General features: G+C 44.7%; 1 protein-coding gene across 1 annotated transcript in view; it reads right to left on the minus strand.

The window, feature by feature from the left end:
• URB1 (URB1 ribosome biogenesis homolog) overlaps positions 1-13,331 on the minus strand; it is a 163,688-nt gene extending 150,357 nt beyond the window's left edge. The window contains exons 1-3 of the mRNA XM_082246095.1: positions 12,994-13,331; positions 10,431-10,570; positions 8,350-8,501 (exon numbers count right to left, since the gene is read on the minus strand). Coding sequence (XP_082102221.1) covers positions 8,350-8,501; positions 10,431-10,570; positions 12,994-13,270 — 569 coding nt within the window. The 5' untranslated portion in view covers positions 13,271-13,331. The remainder of the gene's footprint in view (positions 1-8,349; positions 8,502-10,430; positions 10,571-12,993) is intronic.
• Between the last annotated feature and the right edge of the window lie 8,282 nt (positions 13,332-21,613).

A 21,613-nucleotide genomic window follows, 5' to 3' on the forward strand; every position in this document is an offset into this window, starting at 1 on the left:
TTAGAAGGAAACTGAGATGATACAAATAACTTTAGCCTATTGTTTAGGAAATCCTGTGTTAATTAAAGCGGAGTTCTGACCTATTTTGCAACTTTAGTGATTCCTGAAGTGCTCGCTATGCTGATCAACAATTGGGCATTTTCAATTTTTTTCGGGGGTCCCTTACCCCTTGCCCTTTTTAGGGCATTTTTGATTGTACTTCCTCCTTCTCCCCCCTCTGTGGCCGCGGCCACCGACATCACTTCCGCCTTTGCATTGCATCCTGGGAGCTGTTTGTCATCACTCCCAGGAGGCTGGAATCAGGAAGAACTCCCAGAACACTCCCTGGAATCAGGAAGGACACAGCAGATTACACTGCGGCTTCAGATGCCCACATCCAAGATGGCCACGCCCAGACAGCGTTTTTAAAAGTAAGATTTTGACTAAAATCCAATACTATACACCTTGTAAGTATGAGAATAGCGCTTCTGTAAAGGGCGATGGATTAGTATTATAGGGGTATTTTTAGTTAAAAATGGTATTTGAGGTCGGAACTCCGCTTTAATACCAGTAGCAGTCCAGAGTATGGTAATGTAATGTACAGCACACTGCACTAAGTGGAGAAGGGTGAAGCTTATAATGTACAAGAAATCACACCGAGTGGAGCAATGTGAACTATGCAACACACAGTATAATGCAGAGAGCACAGCGGTCCAAAGAATGCAACATACAGCACAGTTTAAGATGGAGCTGTGCAGCATATATCATTTACAGCACAGCTTTCAATGTTCTGGAATATGTAACTGCAGAATAGTATATGGGGTGAAGAGAAGTTGAGCATTTACTATACATAAAGAATGCTCCGGTTGAAACATGCAACAGAGTATGGAAGAGTATAGCATACAATGTGCAAACACAGTTCTCTGCAATATGTCTCTGCAAAACCCACTCTCCTCTTTGGTGCCAAAAAAACACAACCAACATGTGTAGTCTGGGTGGGTGGCTCTCCCCTCAACATATCTAAGAAATTCTGAAGTAAAATCCTAAAAAAACATTCACAAATAAGGCAGCTGTGCATTTTCATTGTCTGTGGCAATATGGTATCTACTCCCATCAGTCAACTTTCCCTGAGAGAACCATGGAAATATGCAAAATTCCTCATGCTGAAATACTTTAAGAGTCTCTAAACCCAGAATACAGTGCCTTGAGAAACTATTCATACCCCCTGAAATTTTCCACATTTTGTCATGTTACAACCAAAAACAAATGTATTTTATTGGGGTTTTATGTGATAGACCAACACAAAGTGGCACATAATTGTGAAGTGGAAGGAAAATGATAAAAAGGGTTTCAAAATGTTTTACAAATAAATATGTGAAAAGTGTGGCGTGCATTTATATTTAGCCCCTCAATACTTTGTAGAACCACCTTTCACTGCAATTACAGCTGCAAGTATTTTTGGGGATGTCTCCACCAGCTTTGCACATCTAGAGAGTCAATTTTGCCCATTCTTTGCAAAATAGCTCAAGCTCTGTCAGATTGGATGGAGAGCGTCTGAACAGAAAATTTTCAAGCCTTGCCACAGATTCTCAATTGGATTTAGTTCTGGACTTTGACTGGGACATTCTAACACATGAATATGCTTTGATCTAAACCATTCCATTGTAGCTCTGGCTGTATGTTTAGGGTTGTTGTCCTGCTGGAAGGTGATCCTCTGCCCCAGTCTTAAGTCTTTTTGCAGACTCTAACAGGGTTTCTTCTAAAGCCCCGTACACACGTACCGATGGTCGGCTTACAAATGTTCCTCTTTTCTCCCCGGGATGTCGGTGTCTGCTGAAAAGTGCAAAGACAGCACAAGGACAGCACAAGAATTTTGTCCGCCGACTGCAGAAGTGATGTCATGTAATGGTTAACTTTCCCTGTGTTTTCTATTTTCTGAGCATGCCCAGTCTTGCAAATCTGCGGTCTGTCGGCCGAATTGTGTACTGACAGGCGAACAATCGTCCGTTCTGGTGTCGGCATACAAATATTTTCATGTTTGCACGAAAGACTTTTGTCCGCGGATTGTGCGCAGACATCTGTTGGAGGCACCATACTAACACGCGTACAATCGGCAGATCCTTCGTCCACCGACGTTTGTATGCCGACGATCGGTACGTGTGTACGGGCCTTAAGATTGCCCTGCATTTCGCTCCATCCATCTTCCCATCAACTTTGACCAGCTTCCCTGGTGCTGCTGAAGAAAATCCTTCCCACAGCAGGATGCTGCCATCACCATGTTTCACAGTATGGATGGTGTGTTCAGGGTGATGTGCAGTGTTAAGTTTTCCTGCCATACATGGCGTTTTGCTTTTGGGCCAAAAAGTTCAATTTTGGTCTCATCTGACCAGAGCACTTTCTTCCACATGTCTGCTGTGTCCCCCACATGGCTTCTCGCAAACTGCATACAGGACTTCTTATGGCTTTCTTTCAACAATGGCTTTCTTCTTGCCACTCTTGCATAAAGGCCATGAACCTTGAAGTGTTTGTAAAGGTTTAAGGTTTAAGGTTTTTTACCTTCATGCATGAAGGTAAAACCCTTCTGTGTGCAGCAGCCCCCCAATGTAAAAAAAAATGGCAACCATCCGAACCAATAGCTGGCCCTTGTAGCAAGGTGCACATCACAAACAAACAAAAGATTTTCCAGCACACTTACCAGCCAGCCTACAAAACAACCAAATCGGCCCAAATGTAAAAACAGAGGGCTTCTTTTGCATACATTTGCAAATATATGTGCCCACTTTAAGGGACCTCTATGTATACTGTGGTCCTAACCCTAAATTTCCAGAGCCCCCATAGTAGGAGCATATATAAAAATTGGATAGATTATGGGCCTCCCCTAATACTTATCTGAGTCAGCTGCAGGAGACATTGGCGGGGGAGAGCAGGGGCAGGGCCAAGTTGCACTCCATGTGTAAATGGACATGCAGAGCAGCGGCTTGGGAGCGCGCTTGCTTGTGTGCCCACATAGCAGGCAGCGGGGAGGGGAGGGGCCAGGAGCACCAGCAGGGTACCTGAGAAAATGAGGATCGGGGCTGCTCTGTGCAAAGCCATTGCACAGAGCAGGTAAGTATGACATGTTTGTTTTTTTAAATTTGCCTTTAATGTTACTTTAATAATAACTGATCACCATACACGTTACAATTTAACCACATGATCAACTTTTATTGTACCAAAATTACAGTGAGGGAAAAAAAGTATTTGATTCCCTGCTGATTTTGTACGTTTGACCACTGACAAAGAGATTTTCAGTCTATATTTTTAATGGTAGATTTTAACAGTGACAGACAGAATAACAACAAAAATATCCAGAAAAACGCATTTCATTGATTTGCATTTTAACGAGTGAAAAAAGTATTTCACCCCTTCGCAAAACATGACCTAGTACTTGGTGGCAAAACTCTTGTTGGCAATCACAGAGGTCAGACGTTTCTTGTAGTTGGCCACCAGGTTTGCACACATCTCAAGAGGGATTTTGTTCCACTCTTCTTTGCAGATCCTCTCCAAGTCATTAAGGTTTCGAGGCTGACGTTTGGTAATTCGAACCTTCAGCTCCCTCCACATATTTTCTATGGGATTAAGGTCTGGAGACTGGCTAGGTCACTCCAGGACCTTAAAGTGCTTCTTCCTAAACCACTCCTTTGTTGCCATGGCCGTGTATTTTGGGTCATGGTCATGCTGAAATACTCATCCATGACCCATTTTTAATGCCCTGGCTGAGGGAAGGAGGTTCTCACCCAAGATTTCACAGACCATGGCTCCATCCATTGTCCCTTTGATGCAGTGAAGTTGTCCTGTTCCCTTAGCAAAAAAAAACACCCCCAAAGCATGTTTCCACCTCAATGTTTGATGGTGGGGATGGTGTTCTTGAGCAGCATTCCTGCTCCTCCAAACACGACGAGTTGAATTGATGCTAAAGAGCTCAATTTTGGTCTCCTCTGCCCACAACACTTTCACCCAGTTCTCCTCTGAATCATTCAGATGTTCATTAGCAATCTGAAGATGGGCCAGTATATGTGCTTTCTTAAGCAAAGGGACCTTGCAGGTGCTGCAGGATTTTAGTCCTTCACGGGGTAGTGTGTAACCAATTGTTTTCTTGGTGACTGTGGTCCCAGCTGCCTTGAGATCATTGACAAGATTCTCCCGTGTAGTTCTGGGCTGATTCCTCACCGTTCTCATCATTGAAACTCCACGAGGTGAGATCTTGCAATGAGATCTGGTAATAAATAGCGCATACTCAGACTGGTCTGAGGTAATAAGCGGGGTCCCCCAAGGCTCAGTCCTGGGACCAACCTTGTTCAATTTATTCATAAACAGCATTGAGGTCGGGATCAGGAGTTCGATATCAGCTTTTGCAGATGACACAAAATTGGCCAGGGCAATAACTTCACAGCATGAAGCAGATATCCTACAGAATGACCTGGACAAAATAACAGAGTGGGCAACGACATGGCAAATGAGGTTTAATGTGGAGAAGTGTAAGGTTTTGCACTTGGGGACTAAAAACATAAAAGCACAATACAAGTTAGTAGGGGAACCCCTGGGGGAATCAAAAATGGAGAAAGATCTGGGAGTCTGGGTTGATGATAGACTAGGCAATAGCATGCAATGTCAAGCGGCAGCTGCCAAAGCCAGCAGAATATTAGCATGCATAAAGAAAGGGATGTATTCCAGAGATAAGACTATAATCCTTCCACTTTATAAAACACTGGTCCGACCGCATCTGGAGTATTCTGTCCAGTTCTGGTCGCCAGTCCTCAGGAGGGATGTGTTGGAGCTGGAGAGAGTCCAGAGAAGGGTAACTAAACCGATTAGGGGATTGGAGGACCTTAATTATGAAGAGCGTCTGCAATCGCTTGATTTATTCTCCCTGGAGAAGAGACGCCTGAGGGGGCACATGATAGCAATTTATAAATATCTCAATGGGGATCTCAGCTTAGAAAAAAAGCTGTTCAGTCGAAGGGATTGCATGAGGACTCGAGGGCATACAATGCGATTAGAGGAGAAGCGTTTTAACCACAGGCAACGTGGGGGGTTCTTTACTGTTAGGGCTACAAGATTGTGGAATTCTCTACCACAAGAGGTGGTTTCTGCGGGTAGTATGGTGGCTTTCAAAAGACTCTTAGACGTACATCTCAAGGACATTCAGGGCTATGTGAGATGATTACAGCCACACACACCTACACAGGTTGAACTGGATGGACTATTGTCTTTATTCAACCTCACCTACTATGTAACTATGCATGGAGCCCCAGATTGAGGGAGATTGATAGTTATTTTGGTTTCTTCCATTTGCAAATAATGGCACCAACTGTTGTCACCCTCTCACCAAGCTGCTTGGCGATGGTCTTGTAGCCCATTCCAGCCTTGTGTAGGTCTACAATCTTGTTCCTGACATCCTTGAACAGCTCTTTGGCCTTGGCCATGGTGGGGAGATTGGAACCTGATTCATTGCTTCTGTGTACAGGTGTCTTTTATACAGGTAACAAGCTGAGTTTAGGAGCACTCCCTTAAGGGCTCTTTCACACAGGCGGACCGTTCAGATCCGCCTGTCAGTTTTTTTGGCGGATCTGAACGGTCCCCCCATGCATCCCTACGGGGCATCGGATATCAGCGGAGACATGTCCGCTGACATCCGATTCCTCAAATCTGGACGGATGGAAACCCTATTTTTCATCCGTCCAGCGGATAGGATGGGATTGGATGAGAACGGACCGACGGTCCGTTCCCATCCGATTCCCCCATAGAGATGTATGGGGAACTGACAGCTGTGTCTCCACGATCCCCCCACTGAGATAAACGGAGTCCGTCCGACGGACGGAGTGTGTGAAAGGGGCCTTAAGAGAGTGCTCCTAATCTCAGCTCATTACCTGTATAGAAGACACCTGGGAGCCAGAAATCTTGCTGATTGATAGGGGATCAAATACTTATTTTACTCATTAAAATGCAAATCAATTTATAACTTTTTTGAAATGTGTTTTTCTGGATATTTTTGTTGTTATTCTGTCTCTCACTGTTAAAATAAACCTACCATTAAAATTATAGACTGATCATTTCTTGGTAAGTGGGCAAACTCAGCATGGGATTAAATACTTTTTTCCCTCACTGTATGTAATATGAGGACCTCCCTAAAATATAGCATCAAATTTATATCCAATTAGACTGGCTCCTGCATTAAATTTTGGTTGATCTAAAGGAGATTATACAATCAAAGTGTAATGCATAAGCCTAAAGTGGTTCTGAAGGCAGACTGTTTTTTTTTTACCTTAATGCACTCGACAGGAGGGAGGGGCCAGGAGTGCCGAAGAAGGACGCGAGAAGAGGAGGATCGGGGGTTCTTTTTGCAAAACCAACTGCACAGAGCAGGTAAGTATAACGTGTTTATCATTTTTAAACAAAAAAAAAAAAAATTGACTTTTAGTATCACTTTAAGAATGTAAAGGTGAGAGTTCAAGCTTACAGCCATTCATATGGGAAGAGATTTAGAAGAAACCTTTCACGCCGACTTCCTGTATTCCTTTATAGATATTATGTGATTATTTCTAATGTATAACATCTAAAATTAAAAATAATTAAGGATTACAGTAAAATATAACCACAAAAGCTTCTAATAAACCTGGAATATTGGCCAGTATATAGGAAAAAACTCTCCAACAATGATGGAAAACCTGTGACTCCACCGTTTAATAGCAGTGCCTTTTTCAACCGGGGTGCCTTGAGGTTTTTTTCAGGGGTGCCTTGGCAAAATGCCTAAACATTGATCAAAAATTGTATACAAGCCAGCAGGTGGATCAAGCCTGCCTTTTAGTTACACAAAGCCACGGGTTTTCATTATGCACCATTATGACCTTCTAGACACTGGCATCCTAACAATCAATAATGTCATCAGTTGATAAGGAGGATGTCTGTTGACTCCACAGCATCCTTGCTTGACCCTCCTCTGCCCCTCTCCCATAGCACTGGGGTCACATTAGCTGACAGATGGAGAGAAATGGAGGGTAAAGAGAAACAATGGAATACTAGTCAGTACCAGTGTGCAAAAGTGTATTTTCTTTGGAAGAATAAATCACCTCTAACATTAGGTGTCCTACACGTGAAAGTTGCTGCATTATGTAAAACTATTAGAATAGTTTTTAACATTTTAGAACGAGGTGCCTCGAGACTGTCCATAATTTTAAAGGGTGCACTGAGATCTTCTATAATTTTAACCTCTTTACGACCGCCCACATTGACACTACTGCGGCAATGTGGCACGATCCCGCCTGCGACGTAGACCTACGTCGCTGGACTCCTCCCCCTGTAGGTGGCGCGCTCCCGCTGTATTCAGTCACAGCGGGAGTCGGGCCAGGGGAGGAGCGGCGGCGATCGCCATTGCTCTTCCCCAATCGTCGGGGAATTGAGTTTGGAGATCCGCTCGCTTGTGTAAACAGAGCAGGCGGATCTCCTAAGTGACAGGGAGTGACAGATCGCAGTGTTCAGCATAGCTGAACATGCGATCTGTCCCTGTGTCACTCAGTCACCTCCCCCCCCCACACGTGAGTAAGCACCAGGCATACATTAACCCCTCCCTCTCCAATAAAATTAACCCCCCTGCCAGTGTCATTTTTACAGTAAGTGCATATGTATAGCACTGATTACTGTAGTAATGTCACTGGTACCCCCAAAAGTGTCAAAAATGTCAGTCAAGGGTCCGATCTGTCCGCCGCAATGTCGCAGTCCCGCAAAAAAAAAAAAAAGAAAATCACAGATCGCCGCCATTACTCGTTAAAAAAAAAAAACACCAAAAATGACAAAAATCTTCCCTTAGTTAGTAAATGCAATAACTTTTGCGCAAACCAATCAAAATACGCTTATTGTGATTTTTTTACCAAACATAGGTAGCAGAAAACAAATTGTCCAAAAATGTAAAAAAATATAGATTTTTAAATTTTTTTTTTGGGGGGGGGGGGGAATTTCATATAAAAAAAAATGTGAAAAATGTTATTTTTTCAAAATTTACGTTTTTTTTTTTGTTTATAGCGCAAAAAGTAAAAATTGCACAGGTGATCAAATACCACCAAAAGAAAGCTCTGTTTATGGGAAAAAAAGAGCGTAAATTTCGTTTGGGTACGGCGTCGCACGACCGCGCAATTGTCAGTTAAAGTCGCACAGCGCCGAATCGCAAAAAGTGGCCTGGACGTAAGACAGCAAAATCCTCCGGTGGTAAAGTGGTTAAAGGGTGTCTCAACTGAGATAAGGTTGGGAAACACTGCAATAATAAAGAACGACCTTCCCAGCCACATTATGGAAAGAGAACATGGAGAATACGGCAGTCCCTAGGAAAGCCCTTACCTGTGGGTTTCTGAGTACACAGAGGAATAGATTAGCTTCATGTGTGTATTCAGTATGTACTTGACAATGTTAACACCAGCAACACTCAGATGTGACAAGTCACTGGCCGTTCTCAGCAAAATGGCTTCCAGAACTTGGAACAGTAACATCATCTGAAATCAGAGAAACACAAAAAAATTATTGATAGCCGGTATATAAGAAACCATAATAGGAGAGGTGATTGGCAGCAGAAATCAGTCATGTTAGCAACACTAAATAGAATCTACTGTCACTTGTATTTTTATTTTGTGTGAATGCACCCAATGTACCAGAAGAAATGTTATTAAAGTTATTGTAAAGTCCCATTTTTTTTATATTAAAATAACAAACGTCATACTTACCTCCTCTGTCCAGTTGGTTTTGCACAGAGCAGCCCAGATCCTTCTCTTCTCAGGTCCCTCTTGGGTGCTCCCGGCCCCTCCCTTCTGTTGAGTGCCCCCACAGCAAGCAGCTTGCTATGGGGGCACCCGAGCCGAGCAGCAGCTCCATATAACCATGAAGACATGGAGCTGCCATTCGGCCCCGCCCCTTCTCTCCCCTAAATGGCTGAGTTTGATTGACAGCATTGGGAGCCAATGGCACCACTGCTGTGTCTCAGTCAGTCAATCAGGAGAGAGTGTCCTGGACAGTTGAGGCATTCGTGGACATTGCTGGATCTAAATGGGGCTCAGGTAAGTAGTAGGGGGGAGCTGCACACAGAAGGCTTTTTATCTTAATCATAGAAACCATTACCATACAAAAACCTTCTTACTTTGTAACCACTTTAATGTCCAAATAAAGTTGTTCATGCAGTTTCTTGCCTCTCCTTCTAGTAACTAGCTTTCCATTGGCTAAAACTAAAACACTCAAGTCTGAAAATGGCAGAAAAATGCATATAGAAAAAATGTTTGGAGGTGTTAAAGGCATCGTCTACTACATTTTTTCATCGTTTTGACAAGGTATTAGTGCAGTTATATTCCCGGTGTGGTTTTTTGCCTTTCCTCATAATGATGGGCGCACATGTTGTGGCTGCAGTTCGTAGTGTTATGACTGAGCAATCCCCCCTATGTCCATGTATTCATTCACCTAGCTTGTTCCTATTCGCTAAATGACAGGCAACTGCTTGTTCCAGGTCACACTGCATCCAATCCATGCCTCCCCATCCCCTCTGTCTCATCACAAATATGGAAGAGCTAATGTGATGAAACACATCATCTCCAAGCTGCATGAATGAGCTTTTTGTGTTTCTGCTCTGCCTGTTTGTGCCTGTGTCAGATCTAATTTCTGGGTAGCTCTCACCTGCAGAACACTATATTGAGAGACCCAGGGATTGTGATATGTGTAGTTTGTTTCTTCACAGGAAGGGTCAGTTCTCTGTAGTTCTCAGACTTCAGGCAGAGGTCATGCATAGTGTAGTGCCATGCCACATGTCTCACGTTTGAAACTGCTGACACAGGTATGTAAAGAGTTACTCTACTATAGGCTGTGAATGCAGGGCAAAAAAAAAAAAAAACATGAAACTACATTATCAATGCACAGCTCATGCAGGTGAAAAACACACGGTGCAGGTAGGAATGTTTACCATACTTCTAAACTAGGGTTGCCGCCTCATTCCTTGAAACCAGGAAACATATTAATTATACAGGTTCTGGGGCTAATGTAATGGACATAAGGCACTGAGTTTAATTACCACCCTAATCAGCCCCAGAACCTGTGTAATTAATGTGTTCCCTGGTTTAAAGGGATGAGGTGGCAACCCTATTCTAAACACAGATTTTAATGGGAGTGCTGAGTATCAGTCTAAACAAGATGTTGGCAAGCTTTGGCCAAGTTTTAAAAAAAAGCTTCAAGCTGCTGTCAATCACAGCTGTGAAAAGAGAGCAGGGGGTGGGCTATGCTTCACTGTCTGTCTATAGGCACAAGCAGCATGCCACGGGATCAAACCCACTGGTGATGCGCAGACATACAATTCCTTTGTCAGTTAAGACAGCTCCCATAGATGTATTCTATCTGTGTATATAGCCATTTTTTCTGGAGTTTAGCTTTAAACAAGGTGCACTCACCTCACTCTCAGGTCTTCTCTCTCCATCCAAAAGCTTCAAAATTTCAGTGCATTCCACAGATATCTTTATATAACCCTCCACCACATCATAAATGTTAGGACTGGGCAGTTTTCTAGATACAGTGATGAATCGCTCCAAACCTGAAAAATATGAATCTCCATTATACACAGAGGAAGGTACAGTAATGCACAACATGCCAAGCCATTGGTCTTTCCATGAACCAGAGTATTCCAACCTGAGGCCTACCTCTTTGTTTACATGAGCTGGGGTAGGAATGACCCGGCCCACAGCACACTGGATGAAAACATGAGCTGGGAGTTCAGCTTGAGATGAGATCAGGGGACACCCAAGCTCATCTGTGCTGTGGATCTAAAGGGCCATACACACTATAAGATTTTCTGAAGACTTTTTCCTTCAGATTTACCTTTTCTATGTAGTGCAAGGGCCGGCCAGATTGCAGACAAATGTAAAGTGTTTAGGTTTGACCTCATATTATATGGTTTTGGTAAGTCTAAAGGATAAAGTCTTCAGAAAATCTTATAGTGTGTATGGCCCATAAGGCACCCAGTTAATATCCACAATGAATTCACCCTGCCACCCATCTGGCCATAACCAGGGGCCCCTCACTTGTCAGTGCAGACTGCTCATACCCAAGGGGGCCCTCACTTGTCAGTGCAGACTGCTCATTCCCCAGGGGCCCCTCACTTGTCAGTGCAGACTGCTCATACCCCAGGGGGACCTCACTTGTCAGTGCAGACTGCTCATACCCCAGGGGGTCCCTCACTTGTCAGTGCACACTGCTCATACCCCAGGGGGCCCTTTACTTGTCAGTACACACTGCTCATACCCCAGGGGGCCCTCACCTATCAGTACAGACTGCTCATTCCCCAGGGGCCCCTCACTTGTCAGTGCAGACTGCTCATTCCCCAGGGGCCCATCCCTTGTCAGTGCAGACTGCTCATTCCCCAGGGGCCCCTCCCTTGTCAGTGCAGACTGCTCATTCCCCAGGGGCCCCTCATTTGTCAGAGCGGACTGCTCATTCCCCAGGGACCCCTCACTTGTCAGTGCAGACTGCTCATTTCCCAGGGGCCCCTCACTTGTCAGTGCAGACTGCTCATTCCCCAGGGGCTCCTCACTTGTCAGTGCAGACTGCTCATTCCCCAGGGGCCCCCCTCACTTGTCAGTGCAGACTGCTCATACCCCAGGGGGACCTCACTTGTCAGTGCAGACTGCTCATACCCCAGGGGGACCTCACTTGTCAGTGCAGACTGCTCATACCCCAGGGGGACCTCACTTGTCAGTGCAGACTGCTCATACCCCAGGGGGACCTCACTTGTCAGTGCAGACTGTTCATACCCCAGGGGTTCCTCACTTGTCAGTGCAGACTGCTCATACCCCAGGGGGTCCCTCACTTGTCAGTGCAGACTGCTCATTCTCCAGGGGCTCCTCACTTGTCAGTGCAGACTGCTCATACCCCAGGGAGTCCCTCGCTTGTCAGTGCAGACTGCTCATACCCCAGGGGGTCCCTCGCTTGTCAGTGCAGACTGCTCATACCCCAGGGGGTCCCTCACTTGTCAGTGCAGACTGCTCATACCCCAGGGGGTCCCTCACTTGTCAGTGCAGACTGCTCATACCCCAGGGGGTCCCTCACTTGTCAGTGCAGACTGCTCATACCCCAGGGGGTCCCTCACTTGTCAGTGCAGACTGCTCATACCCCAGGGGGTCCCTCACTTGTCAGTGCAGACTGCTCATACCCCAGGGGGTCCCTCACTTGTCAGTGCAGACTGCTCATACCCCAGGGGGTCCCTCACTTGTCAGTGCAGACTGCTCATACCCCAGGGGGTCCCTCACTTGTCAGTGCAGACTGCTCATACCCCAGGGGGTCCCTCACTTGTCAGTGCAGACTGCTCATACCCCAGGGGGTCCCTCACTTGTCAGTGAAGACTGCTCATACCCCAGGGGTTCCTCACTTGTCAGTGCAGACTGCTCATACCCCAGGGGGTCCCTCACTTGTCAGTGAAGACTGCTCATACCCCAGGGGTTCCTCACTTGTCAGTGCAGACTGCTCATACCCCAGGGGCCCCTCACTTGTCAGTGCAGATTGCTCATACCCCAGGGGCCCCTCACTTGTCAGTGCAGATTGCTCATACCCCAGGGGCCCCTCACTTGTCAGTGCAGATTGCTCATACCCCAGGGGCCCCTCACTTGTCAGTGCAGACTGCTCATACCCCAGGGGGTCCCCTCACTTGTCAGTGCAGACTGCTCATACCCCAGGGGGTCCCCTCACTTGTCAGTGCAGACTGCTCATACCCCAGGTGGACCTCACTTGTCAGTGCAGACTGCTCATTCCCCAGGAGCCCCTCACTTGTCAGTGCAGTCTGCTCATACCTCAGGGGCCCCTCACTTGACAGTGCAGTCTGCTCATACCTCAGGGGCCCCTCACTTGACAGTGCAGTCTGCTCATATATAAGGGCCCCCTCACTTGTCAGTGCAGACTGCTCATACCTCCCTCAGGGGTCCCTCACTCGTCAGTGCAGTCTGCCCGCACCCCAGGGCCCCTCACCTTTCAGTGCAGTATTAGGCTCTTTCAGTAGGGATTTGAAGAGGGTCCCTGTGAACTCCACCTCCGGAGATGTGGCTTTTTTGGGCTCCGGAGATTTGGCTTTTTTGGGCTCCGGAGATTTGGCTTTCTTGGGCTCCGGAGATTTGGCTTTCTTGGGCTCCGGAGATTTGGCTTTCTTGGGCTCCGGAGATTTGGCTTTCTTGGGCTCCGGAGATTTGGATTTCTTGGGCTCCGGATCGGAGCTGTCCTCTCCAACACTCCGACTCCTCTTCCCCATGATGATCTGATCTCCTGGCTGTGTACTGTCACCAGCACACTACACGTGGGTGCATCATACAGGAAGCGGTCCGCCCCGATCCCTCTCCGACGGAAACAAAGTATACAGCTCATGAGTTCCGCATTCAGGGGGTGTCACACCAGGGGGATATCCTGGGCTGGCTGGTAAGTTTACCATATGTGCAGATATCTATTGACATATGGTAACACGGTAAAAGAAAATAAGCCTGTTATTAAAGTCAGAGAAAATAAATTTGAGTGGAAATAGTTTTTGCCTGCCATTGAAAATCAGCTATCAACATTTTTATCACTTTAAAGTTCTATTAACAAGAGGCACAGTCTGTTTAGAATTTGACTCATCCAAGAGTGTCAATTGCCTGCGTCCCCTGCATTGCTCAATGGTTCCCTACTTCACTATTATGCTTGTAGTGGCCTAGAGGTCAGCCGAAGAAACCCCAGCATACTTATACTCCCCATCTGTCCCGGATTTGCCAGGATAGTCCCGCTTATGTATTAATTGGAGAGAGGCATCTGTCCCGGCCAGGAACCGGCTTCAGTACTTCATGGGGTTCTGTGTGGGCTTCATCCATAGTTGCCAACATTTGAAAAAAATTTCCAGGGACACTTTGCAGCACAGCTATCAATTAACCACTTTACCACTAGAGCATTTTGCTGTCTTACGTCTGGGCCACTTGATGCGATTCGGCGCTGTGCAACTTTAACTGACAAATGCGCGGTCGTGCGACGCCATACCCAAACGAAATTTACGTCCTTTTTTTCCCACAAACTTTCCCACAGAGCTTTCTTTTGGTGGTATTTGATCACCTATGCGATTTTTACTTTTTGCGCTATAAACAAAAAAAGAGCGTTTATTTTGAAAAAATAACAATATTTTTCACATTTTTTTATATGAAATTCCCCCCAAAAAAATGTAAAAATCAAATTTTTTTAAAATTTTTGGCCAATTTGTTTTCTGCTACCTATGTTTGGTAAAAAAAAAAACACAATAAGCGTATTTTGATTGGTTTGCGCAAAAGTTATTGCGTTTACTAACAAAGGGAAAGATTTCTGTCATTTTTGGTGTTTTTTTTTTTTAACGCGTAATGGCGGCGATCTGCGATTTTTTTTGCGGGACTGCGACATTGCGGCGGACAGATCGGACCCTTGACTGACATTTTTGACACTTTTGGGGGTACCAGTGACATTACTGCAGTAATCAGTGCTGTATATATGCACTGTTACTGTAAAAATGACACTGGCAGGGAAGGGGTTAATTTTATTGGAGAGGGAGGGGTTAATGTATGCCTGGTGCTTACTAACGTGTGGGGGGGAGGTGACTGTGTGACACAGGGACAGATCCAGGGTTCAGCTATGCTGAACCCTGCAATCTGACCCTGCCTGTCACTTAGGAGATCCGCCCGCTTGTGTTTACACAGGCGGGCGGATCTCCACACTAGATCCCGACGATCGGGGAAGAGCAGAGGCGATCGCCGCTGCTCCTCCCCTGGCCCGACTCCCGCTGTGACTGAAAACAGCGGGAGCGAGCCTCCGGCGGCGCGCGAGTGCCGCCCACAAGGGGAGTGTCTGACGACGTAGTACTACGTCTTCAGACGATAACGAGCCACTTTGCCGCAGTAGTACTACAGTACTCAGCGGTAAAGTGGTTAATCAATCCTTCTCTGCTGTGGCGGTGCCGGCAAGGCGCCGCCATCCGAGAACGAGTCCTTTGCTTTAAAAATGGCGCCAGGCGTACCAGCTGAGCTTGTACGAGCTTTCCCGAGCCCAGCAGGCGTCAGAACGGCGCATGCGCAGTTACAATGTCGGTCCGACACCATTTTTTTTACGGGCAGCCTGATGCTGGGGAGTAGAGAGGTGTGTTTGGGGTAGGGATATGTACCGTGGGATACAGAGGTGTGCTGGGGCTAAGAAGACATGCCTCCAACTCTCCTGGATCCTGTTGGACTGCCCCAGGATTTCAACCAATCCCAGCGCCCCATGGATCCCGGTTGTTTTCCTGGAGCCCAATGTCAGAGGAAAAGAGGTATGCTGGGGGGGGGGGGGGGGATACCGTGGCACGCTGGCAAGTACAGAGATGCCCCCCCCCCCTGGCCTCCATTCCCTGTTATGTATTCCTAAACCCAATTCTGACTGTAGCATTACGTACTCCTGACCCCTGGACTCTGCCTTACAGACTCCTTCCCGGAACCCCACACTCCCATTTTGTTATATAGTTCCAGTTTTAGAGAGTCACAGTTAAGGGAATGTCCCCTATGGCCTCTTTGTTCTGCAGGGCCTAGCTCCACAGTAGCAAACGGCTCTACTCCTTTCCAAGGGCAACCAATTTGTCAGCTTATAAGGCGCTTCTAGTAGGTATAGTGGCTAACCCTGGTGAACTTGACTGTTTTCCCAACCAGAAGACACCTCAGTAAAATTTTCCTTGTAGTTAATAGGCCCTCTGCCCCTCAGTCACATCCAGGCTTTTCAAAATGGATAGTGCTGGACCCTTTTCATCTTACAAGTTCATTAGGCTGACAATGCTTAGGTGCCTCCACTGAATCTCTGTGGCCTAATAGCCATCCTGGTTAGCCATTATTTGGCTCCCCTACAGGGAGTATTGCTGTGCTATTGCTAAGAGCTCCTAGTCAATGCATACGCTGCCTGGGGATCCCCAATACTATTTCATTGCATAGTTTTGGTTTTACTGAAACACAACTGAAAGCATGTCCCCTATCATCCCCAATTGCTCTACTGTAGTTAACGGATCTCCACCTTTCTAAGGGCAACAGATTAGTGCATTTTTGGTAGGTATGATGGCTAAGTAAGTTCGACTGTTGGCTCACCCTGGGGACATACCAGTAAACTTACTTAAAAGGCTCTTTGTCCCCCTCAGTAACACCCAGGCCTATCAAATTCAAGAGTGCTGGACCCTTAAGTCTGCAGCCCTTCGTGCTTTTGCTCAGATCTATATTTCACCTCTTCTGTTTTAGATCCCACTGACTAATCCCACTGACTACTAAAGAATGTGCAAAGTATTGCAGTCTTGGTATGTATAAAATATAATATATGCCATTTATTTCCAGTTGCAACTTTCAATTAGTGCTCCTATCCATTATACAACAGGTCAGGGAATCAGAGGTTATTCATTGCAAGTTTTACATTTATTAAAGATGGAATCTTAGGCTCCTTTACACTAGTGGCAGTCCTTGATAACCCTCGGAAATGCAATCCTCGGTGGATGGCTTGTCAGAGGGTAGTTGACTGAGTGACTGGGAAGAAATATATCGCCTTCTCCCTGCCTGTTTAAACCCCGCACTACCGCAAAGCAACAAAGTGCGTTGCCTGCAATTTTAGGGGGCTTACGGTACATCCCTATTCTCTTAAATGGGTTGCTTTCTGTGGCGATAATGCCCGCTGAATGTGACTGGAGATCAAATTTATGCTGTGGCATGTGTACAACCCCTTCTAGCCACTGCGATTAGTTAAGGGGTGTTCGGGAAAGGGGGGGAGGTCGAGTCATGGTTTATCTGTCTATTTTTATGCTCCCCTTGCCCTCGCCAAACCAAACACTTACTGAGAAGCTCATTTTTATTTTACTAACATCTATATTATTCATTTAATGTGTTATATTTAAAAATCAAGATATCTACTTCCCTGCACACGCAGAGCCCTTTCATAACTGTTTTGTCCTGCAGACAGCTACTACCATGCATAAGTTAGTGGTGGATATGAAAGGGCCACATATTTTAGGAATAGTTAAAATAGTAGGAAAAAAAAAAAACAACCAAAAAGTGAACAATTGCGAGTAACGTGTCTCAAACCAAGAATGGGGCCTTAACCACTACCCAACAGTCTGAAGTCGACTGTGGTGTGCCTCATCCCTCGATCGTACACAGAGGGGAATGAGGCCGTATGTAACATATAGGACAGCGAGCAACGTGCAGGTGTTAGATGTTAGAAAGGTAGTGCCCCACATATTGATAGTCTCTGGGGACAAAAAAAGGGCCCTTTTGTCAGTGTTTGTGGGAGAAAAATAAGCCACATCATTGGTATAAGTGGGAGTAAAATAACTCTCACCGTTGGAGTCAGTCAATGGGAGCAAGATAAGCCTCAGTATTGGTGTCAATGGGAACAACATAAGCCCGATCATTGCTGTAAGTGAGAGAAAATAAGCCCAATTATTGGTGTTAGTTTGAATATACTAAGTCTCATCAATAGAATCAGTGTGAATAAAAAAAGCTTCATCGTTGGTGTCAGTAGCAAAACTATAAGCCTCATCATTGATGGCAATAGGAATAAAATAAGCCACATCTTTGGTGTCTGTGGGAGAAAAATAAGCCCCTTCATTGGAGTGGGTGGAATTAAAATAAGCCCTATCGTTGAAGTCAGTTGAATTAAAAGAAGCTCCATCATTGGAGTCAGTGGAAGGTAAACAGGCCCTATTATTGATGCCAGTAAAAAGTAAAAACAACCACCTTTCAGGTCAGTAGGAATAAAACAAGCTCCATTGTTTAATTTCTTTTGGGGGTAAAATAAGCCCCAATATTAGTGCCATAAATAAATGGGCCAAACACCTCTGGGTTCGGTTCGTGCTAGAACTCTCGAACATCGCAAAAAGTTTGGACTCGACCTGCGAAACCCATGGAAGTCTATGGGACCTAAATTTAAAAAAATCAAAAGTCCCAATTTTGAAGGCTTACATGCAAGACATTGGCCATAAATAGAGTATGGGGACCTGGGTACTGCCCTGGGGGACATGTACCAATGCAAAAAAAAGCTTTTAAAAAAGATTGTTTATAAGGATCAGTGATTTTAATGATGCTTAAGGTCCCCTTAGTGTTCCTGTAAAATGGCGCATCTGTACCATGTATAGAACCTGCTGCAGCAAAACTGACATTTATAAAGAAAAAAAGATGACATAAAAAAATAGATTTTCCCTGAAAGCTTTCTTTATTTTGAAAACAATGGCCTGGGGAGCCAGTCTATATGATGAGGCCACAATTTAGTGCAATCGAAACAAGATTAAAGACATTAATTTTTGGATAAATTCTGAGGTCTCTTTGGCAAATAACAAACGTTTTGGACCACAGTGAGCAAGCCTTATGTGAAGAAGCCAAATTATAGTACACTTAGGCCAAGATGAACTATTTTTTTTAGAGAAAGTCTGGTGTCTTTTTCGCAGACTTTGGATAGAAGTAACAGTTGCGTAAAAATTGAGCTTTGGGTGTTGGTAGTGCCTTCACGCTGTAACCCTATAGAGGTATTCTTGATGAAAGCAAGAATTGGCCTTGCTGTAAAAACTGAATTTTGATGCCCCTGCCACACAGTTGCCGAAAAATTGGTCTTTAAATGTTGGTGGTGCCTTCACCCTATAAACTTCTAGAAGTACTCTTGATGAAAGCAAGAATTGGCCTTGCTGTAAAAAATTTAAATTTGATGTACCTGTCAATCAGGTGCGGAAAAAATGGTCCTTGGGTTTTAATTGTGCCCATTAAACCTATACCAAAAATTTAGTTCAAGATAAAATCAACACCCACAAAGCTAGGCAGCATAGATTTGAGATCCCAATAACACTTAATTAGCAACATTAGCATCAGGGGCTTGATAGCTGCTGCTAATCCAGGGCTGATTCATTCTGACAAACGTCAGCCGGTCAACTGAGTCTGTGCACAGATGTGCTATTTTATCTGTCACAAAACCTCTAGCAGCACTGAATGCCTGTTTGGAAAAAATGCTGGATGCAGGGCAGCCCAGGAGCTCAATTGCTTCCTAAGCAAGTTCTGTCAAGTGGTCTGTTCTCATGACCAAGAAACCCAGTGGACTGTCTACTGGAAAGCAGTCCATGTCTGTTTTCACCCCTAGATAATCTTCCACCATATGATACAGACACTGTTGATGGGATCTTGAAACTGATAGCCCTGGGCACCGAGGACTAAAACATTTTTGAAATGCATCACTGAGGCGGCCCCCTTTTCCACCACTCCTCCTTTGACCAACAGAAGCCTCAAAACTAGCTTTTCCATGAGCCTGTAACCTACCAGAGTCTGGAAAGGCGTTACATAAACAGGATGAGTTCTGAGACTTTCCCATTGTAATGGTGGTCATGGAAACTCTTAAAGCGGAGTTACAGTCCCCAAATCTAATTTTTTTTTAAACTCCACTGTAATTTAATCAGCTTCATATGCCACATTTAGCTGGTGTCTATAGCATATTCCTTTTTGTTTCAGTTTAAATAAATGACAACTACCTTGATCTCGAAAGCTGGCAGGGTCCATGTCCACTGTGGGCATCTGAAGCCCTCTAGTATCTATTTCTGGGATTAGGTACAGCTGGCTACCCAGCATGCACCTCCCGTTCTCGCGCCTGCACAGCAATGTCACCACACGGCGCACCTTCCTCCTGACAAGTTGCCATAGCAATATGTCAATCATGCCATCCTGGTCCTCCCGTGCGTGTCATTTCAGGTCTGGAAATAATGTGAGATTTCGTCACTAGGCGATTCGCAAGGACTCCTGATATACATGACGCCGCTATCCCAGGAGCCCTTGCAAATCGCCTAGTGACGTAATCGCCTAGGCGGAGGCACCAGGAAGTGCAGCAGACAAAATAAGAAACAATTTTAAATAGCCATTTGGAAAAGAGCTTGCAATGTTTGCTTGCAATGCTTAAAACAAACATTAAAAGAAGAATAAATGGGTGGAACTCCGCTTTAATTGGTTTCAAAGAAAGAAAATAAAGCTGCTTGAATGGCCCATTTAATCACCTGACTTGAATCCAATAGAAAACCTATGGAAAGAACTAAGGTTTAAAGTTTTTAGAAGAGGCCCACTGAACCTTCAAGATTTGAAGAATGTTTGTGTGGAAGAATGGGCCAAAATCACACCTGAGCAATGCATGTGGCTAGTTACTCCATACAGGAGGCACCTTAAAACTGTCATTACCAACAAAGGATTTTGTACGAAGTATTAAATAAATTTCAGTTAGCATGTTCATTACTTTTTCCCTGTGTCATTCCATTTTATTACACTTAACTTCATTTCTGAAATTATTTGTTTTGGTTTCTTTGTATGTTTGTATGTATGGATTACATGGGTTGTTACCGACATGTGGTGAACATTTCATGTCAATGGCATCTTCAGAAATATATTTCCCTAGAAAAATGGTGATGTGTTCAATACTTATTTTTTCCCGCAGTATTATCGAAGAAGATGTTTAACCACTTGCCAACCGCCCGCTGCTGAGGGGCGAGCGTGTGCCCTATATCTATATAGGATCACAGGTCTCTGTGATCATTTCACAAGCCCATCCCCCCACAGTTAGAAAACACTCCCCTAGGCTCACACTTAACCCTTTAATCACCCCTAGGTTAACCCCTTCCCTGCCAGTGTCATTATTACAGTAACAGTGCATATTTTTAGCACTGATTACCGTAGTAATGTCACTGGTCCCCCTAAAAGTGTCAAAAAGGTCAGTTAGGTGTCCGATCTGTCTGCCCCAATGTCGCAGTCCCGCTAAAAATCGCAGAGCGCCGTCATTATTAGTTAGAAAAAAATTTAAAAAATGACATAGATCTTTCCCCTAGTTTGTAGAAATGATAACTTTGGCGTAAACCAATCAAAATACGCTTATTGTGATTTTTTTTACCAAAAATAGGTAGCAGAATACAAATTGGCCTAAAAGCATGAAAACATTTGATTTTTAAATTTTTTTGGGGAATGTTCTATAGCAGAATGTGAAAAATATTGTTTTTCTTTTTTTTCAGCAATGTCTTTTTATTTGATTATAGCGCAAAAAAAAAAAAAAAAAATCACACAGGTGATCAAATACCACCAAAAGAAAGCTCTATTTGTGGGAAAAAAGTACATCAATTTTATTTGGGTACAGTGTCGCACGACCGTTAACCACTTAAGCCACGGAAGATTTGGCTGCTCAATGACCAGGCCCTATTTTGCGATTCGGCACTCTGGGACTTTAAGGGACAATTGCGCAGTCGTGCGACACTGCGCTATCAACAAAAAAAGAGCGACAATTTTGAAAAAATAACAATATTTTTAACTTTTTTATATGAAATTGCCCCCCCCCCCCCAAATGTAAAAATTTAAATTTTTTAACATTGTAGGCCAATTTGTTTTCTGCTACATATTTATGGTAAAAAAAATTGCAATAAGAGTATTTTGATTGGTTTGCTCAAAAGTTATTGCGTTTACTAACTGCGGGAAAGATTTATGCCATTTTTATTGTTTTTTCTTAAACTAGTAATGGTGGCGATCTGCAATTTTTATTTGTAGGACTGCGACATTGCGGCGGACAGATCGGACCCTTGCCTGATATTTTTGACACTTTTGGG

Source organism: Pelophylax lessonae, assembly GCF_965119305.1.
Source record: "Pelophylax lessonae genome assembly, chromosome: 2".
Lineage (NCBI taxonomy): Eukaryota > Metazoa > Chordata > Amphibia > Anura > Ranidae > Pelophylax > Pelophylax lessonae.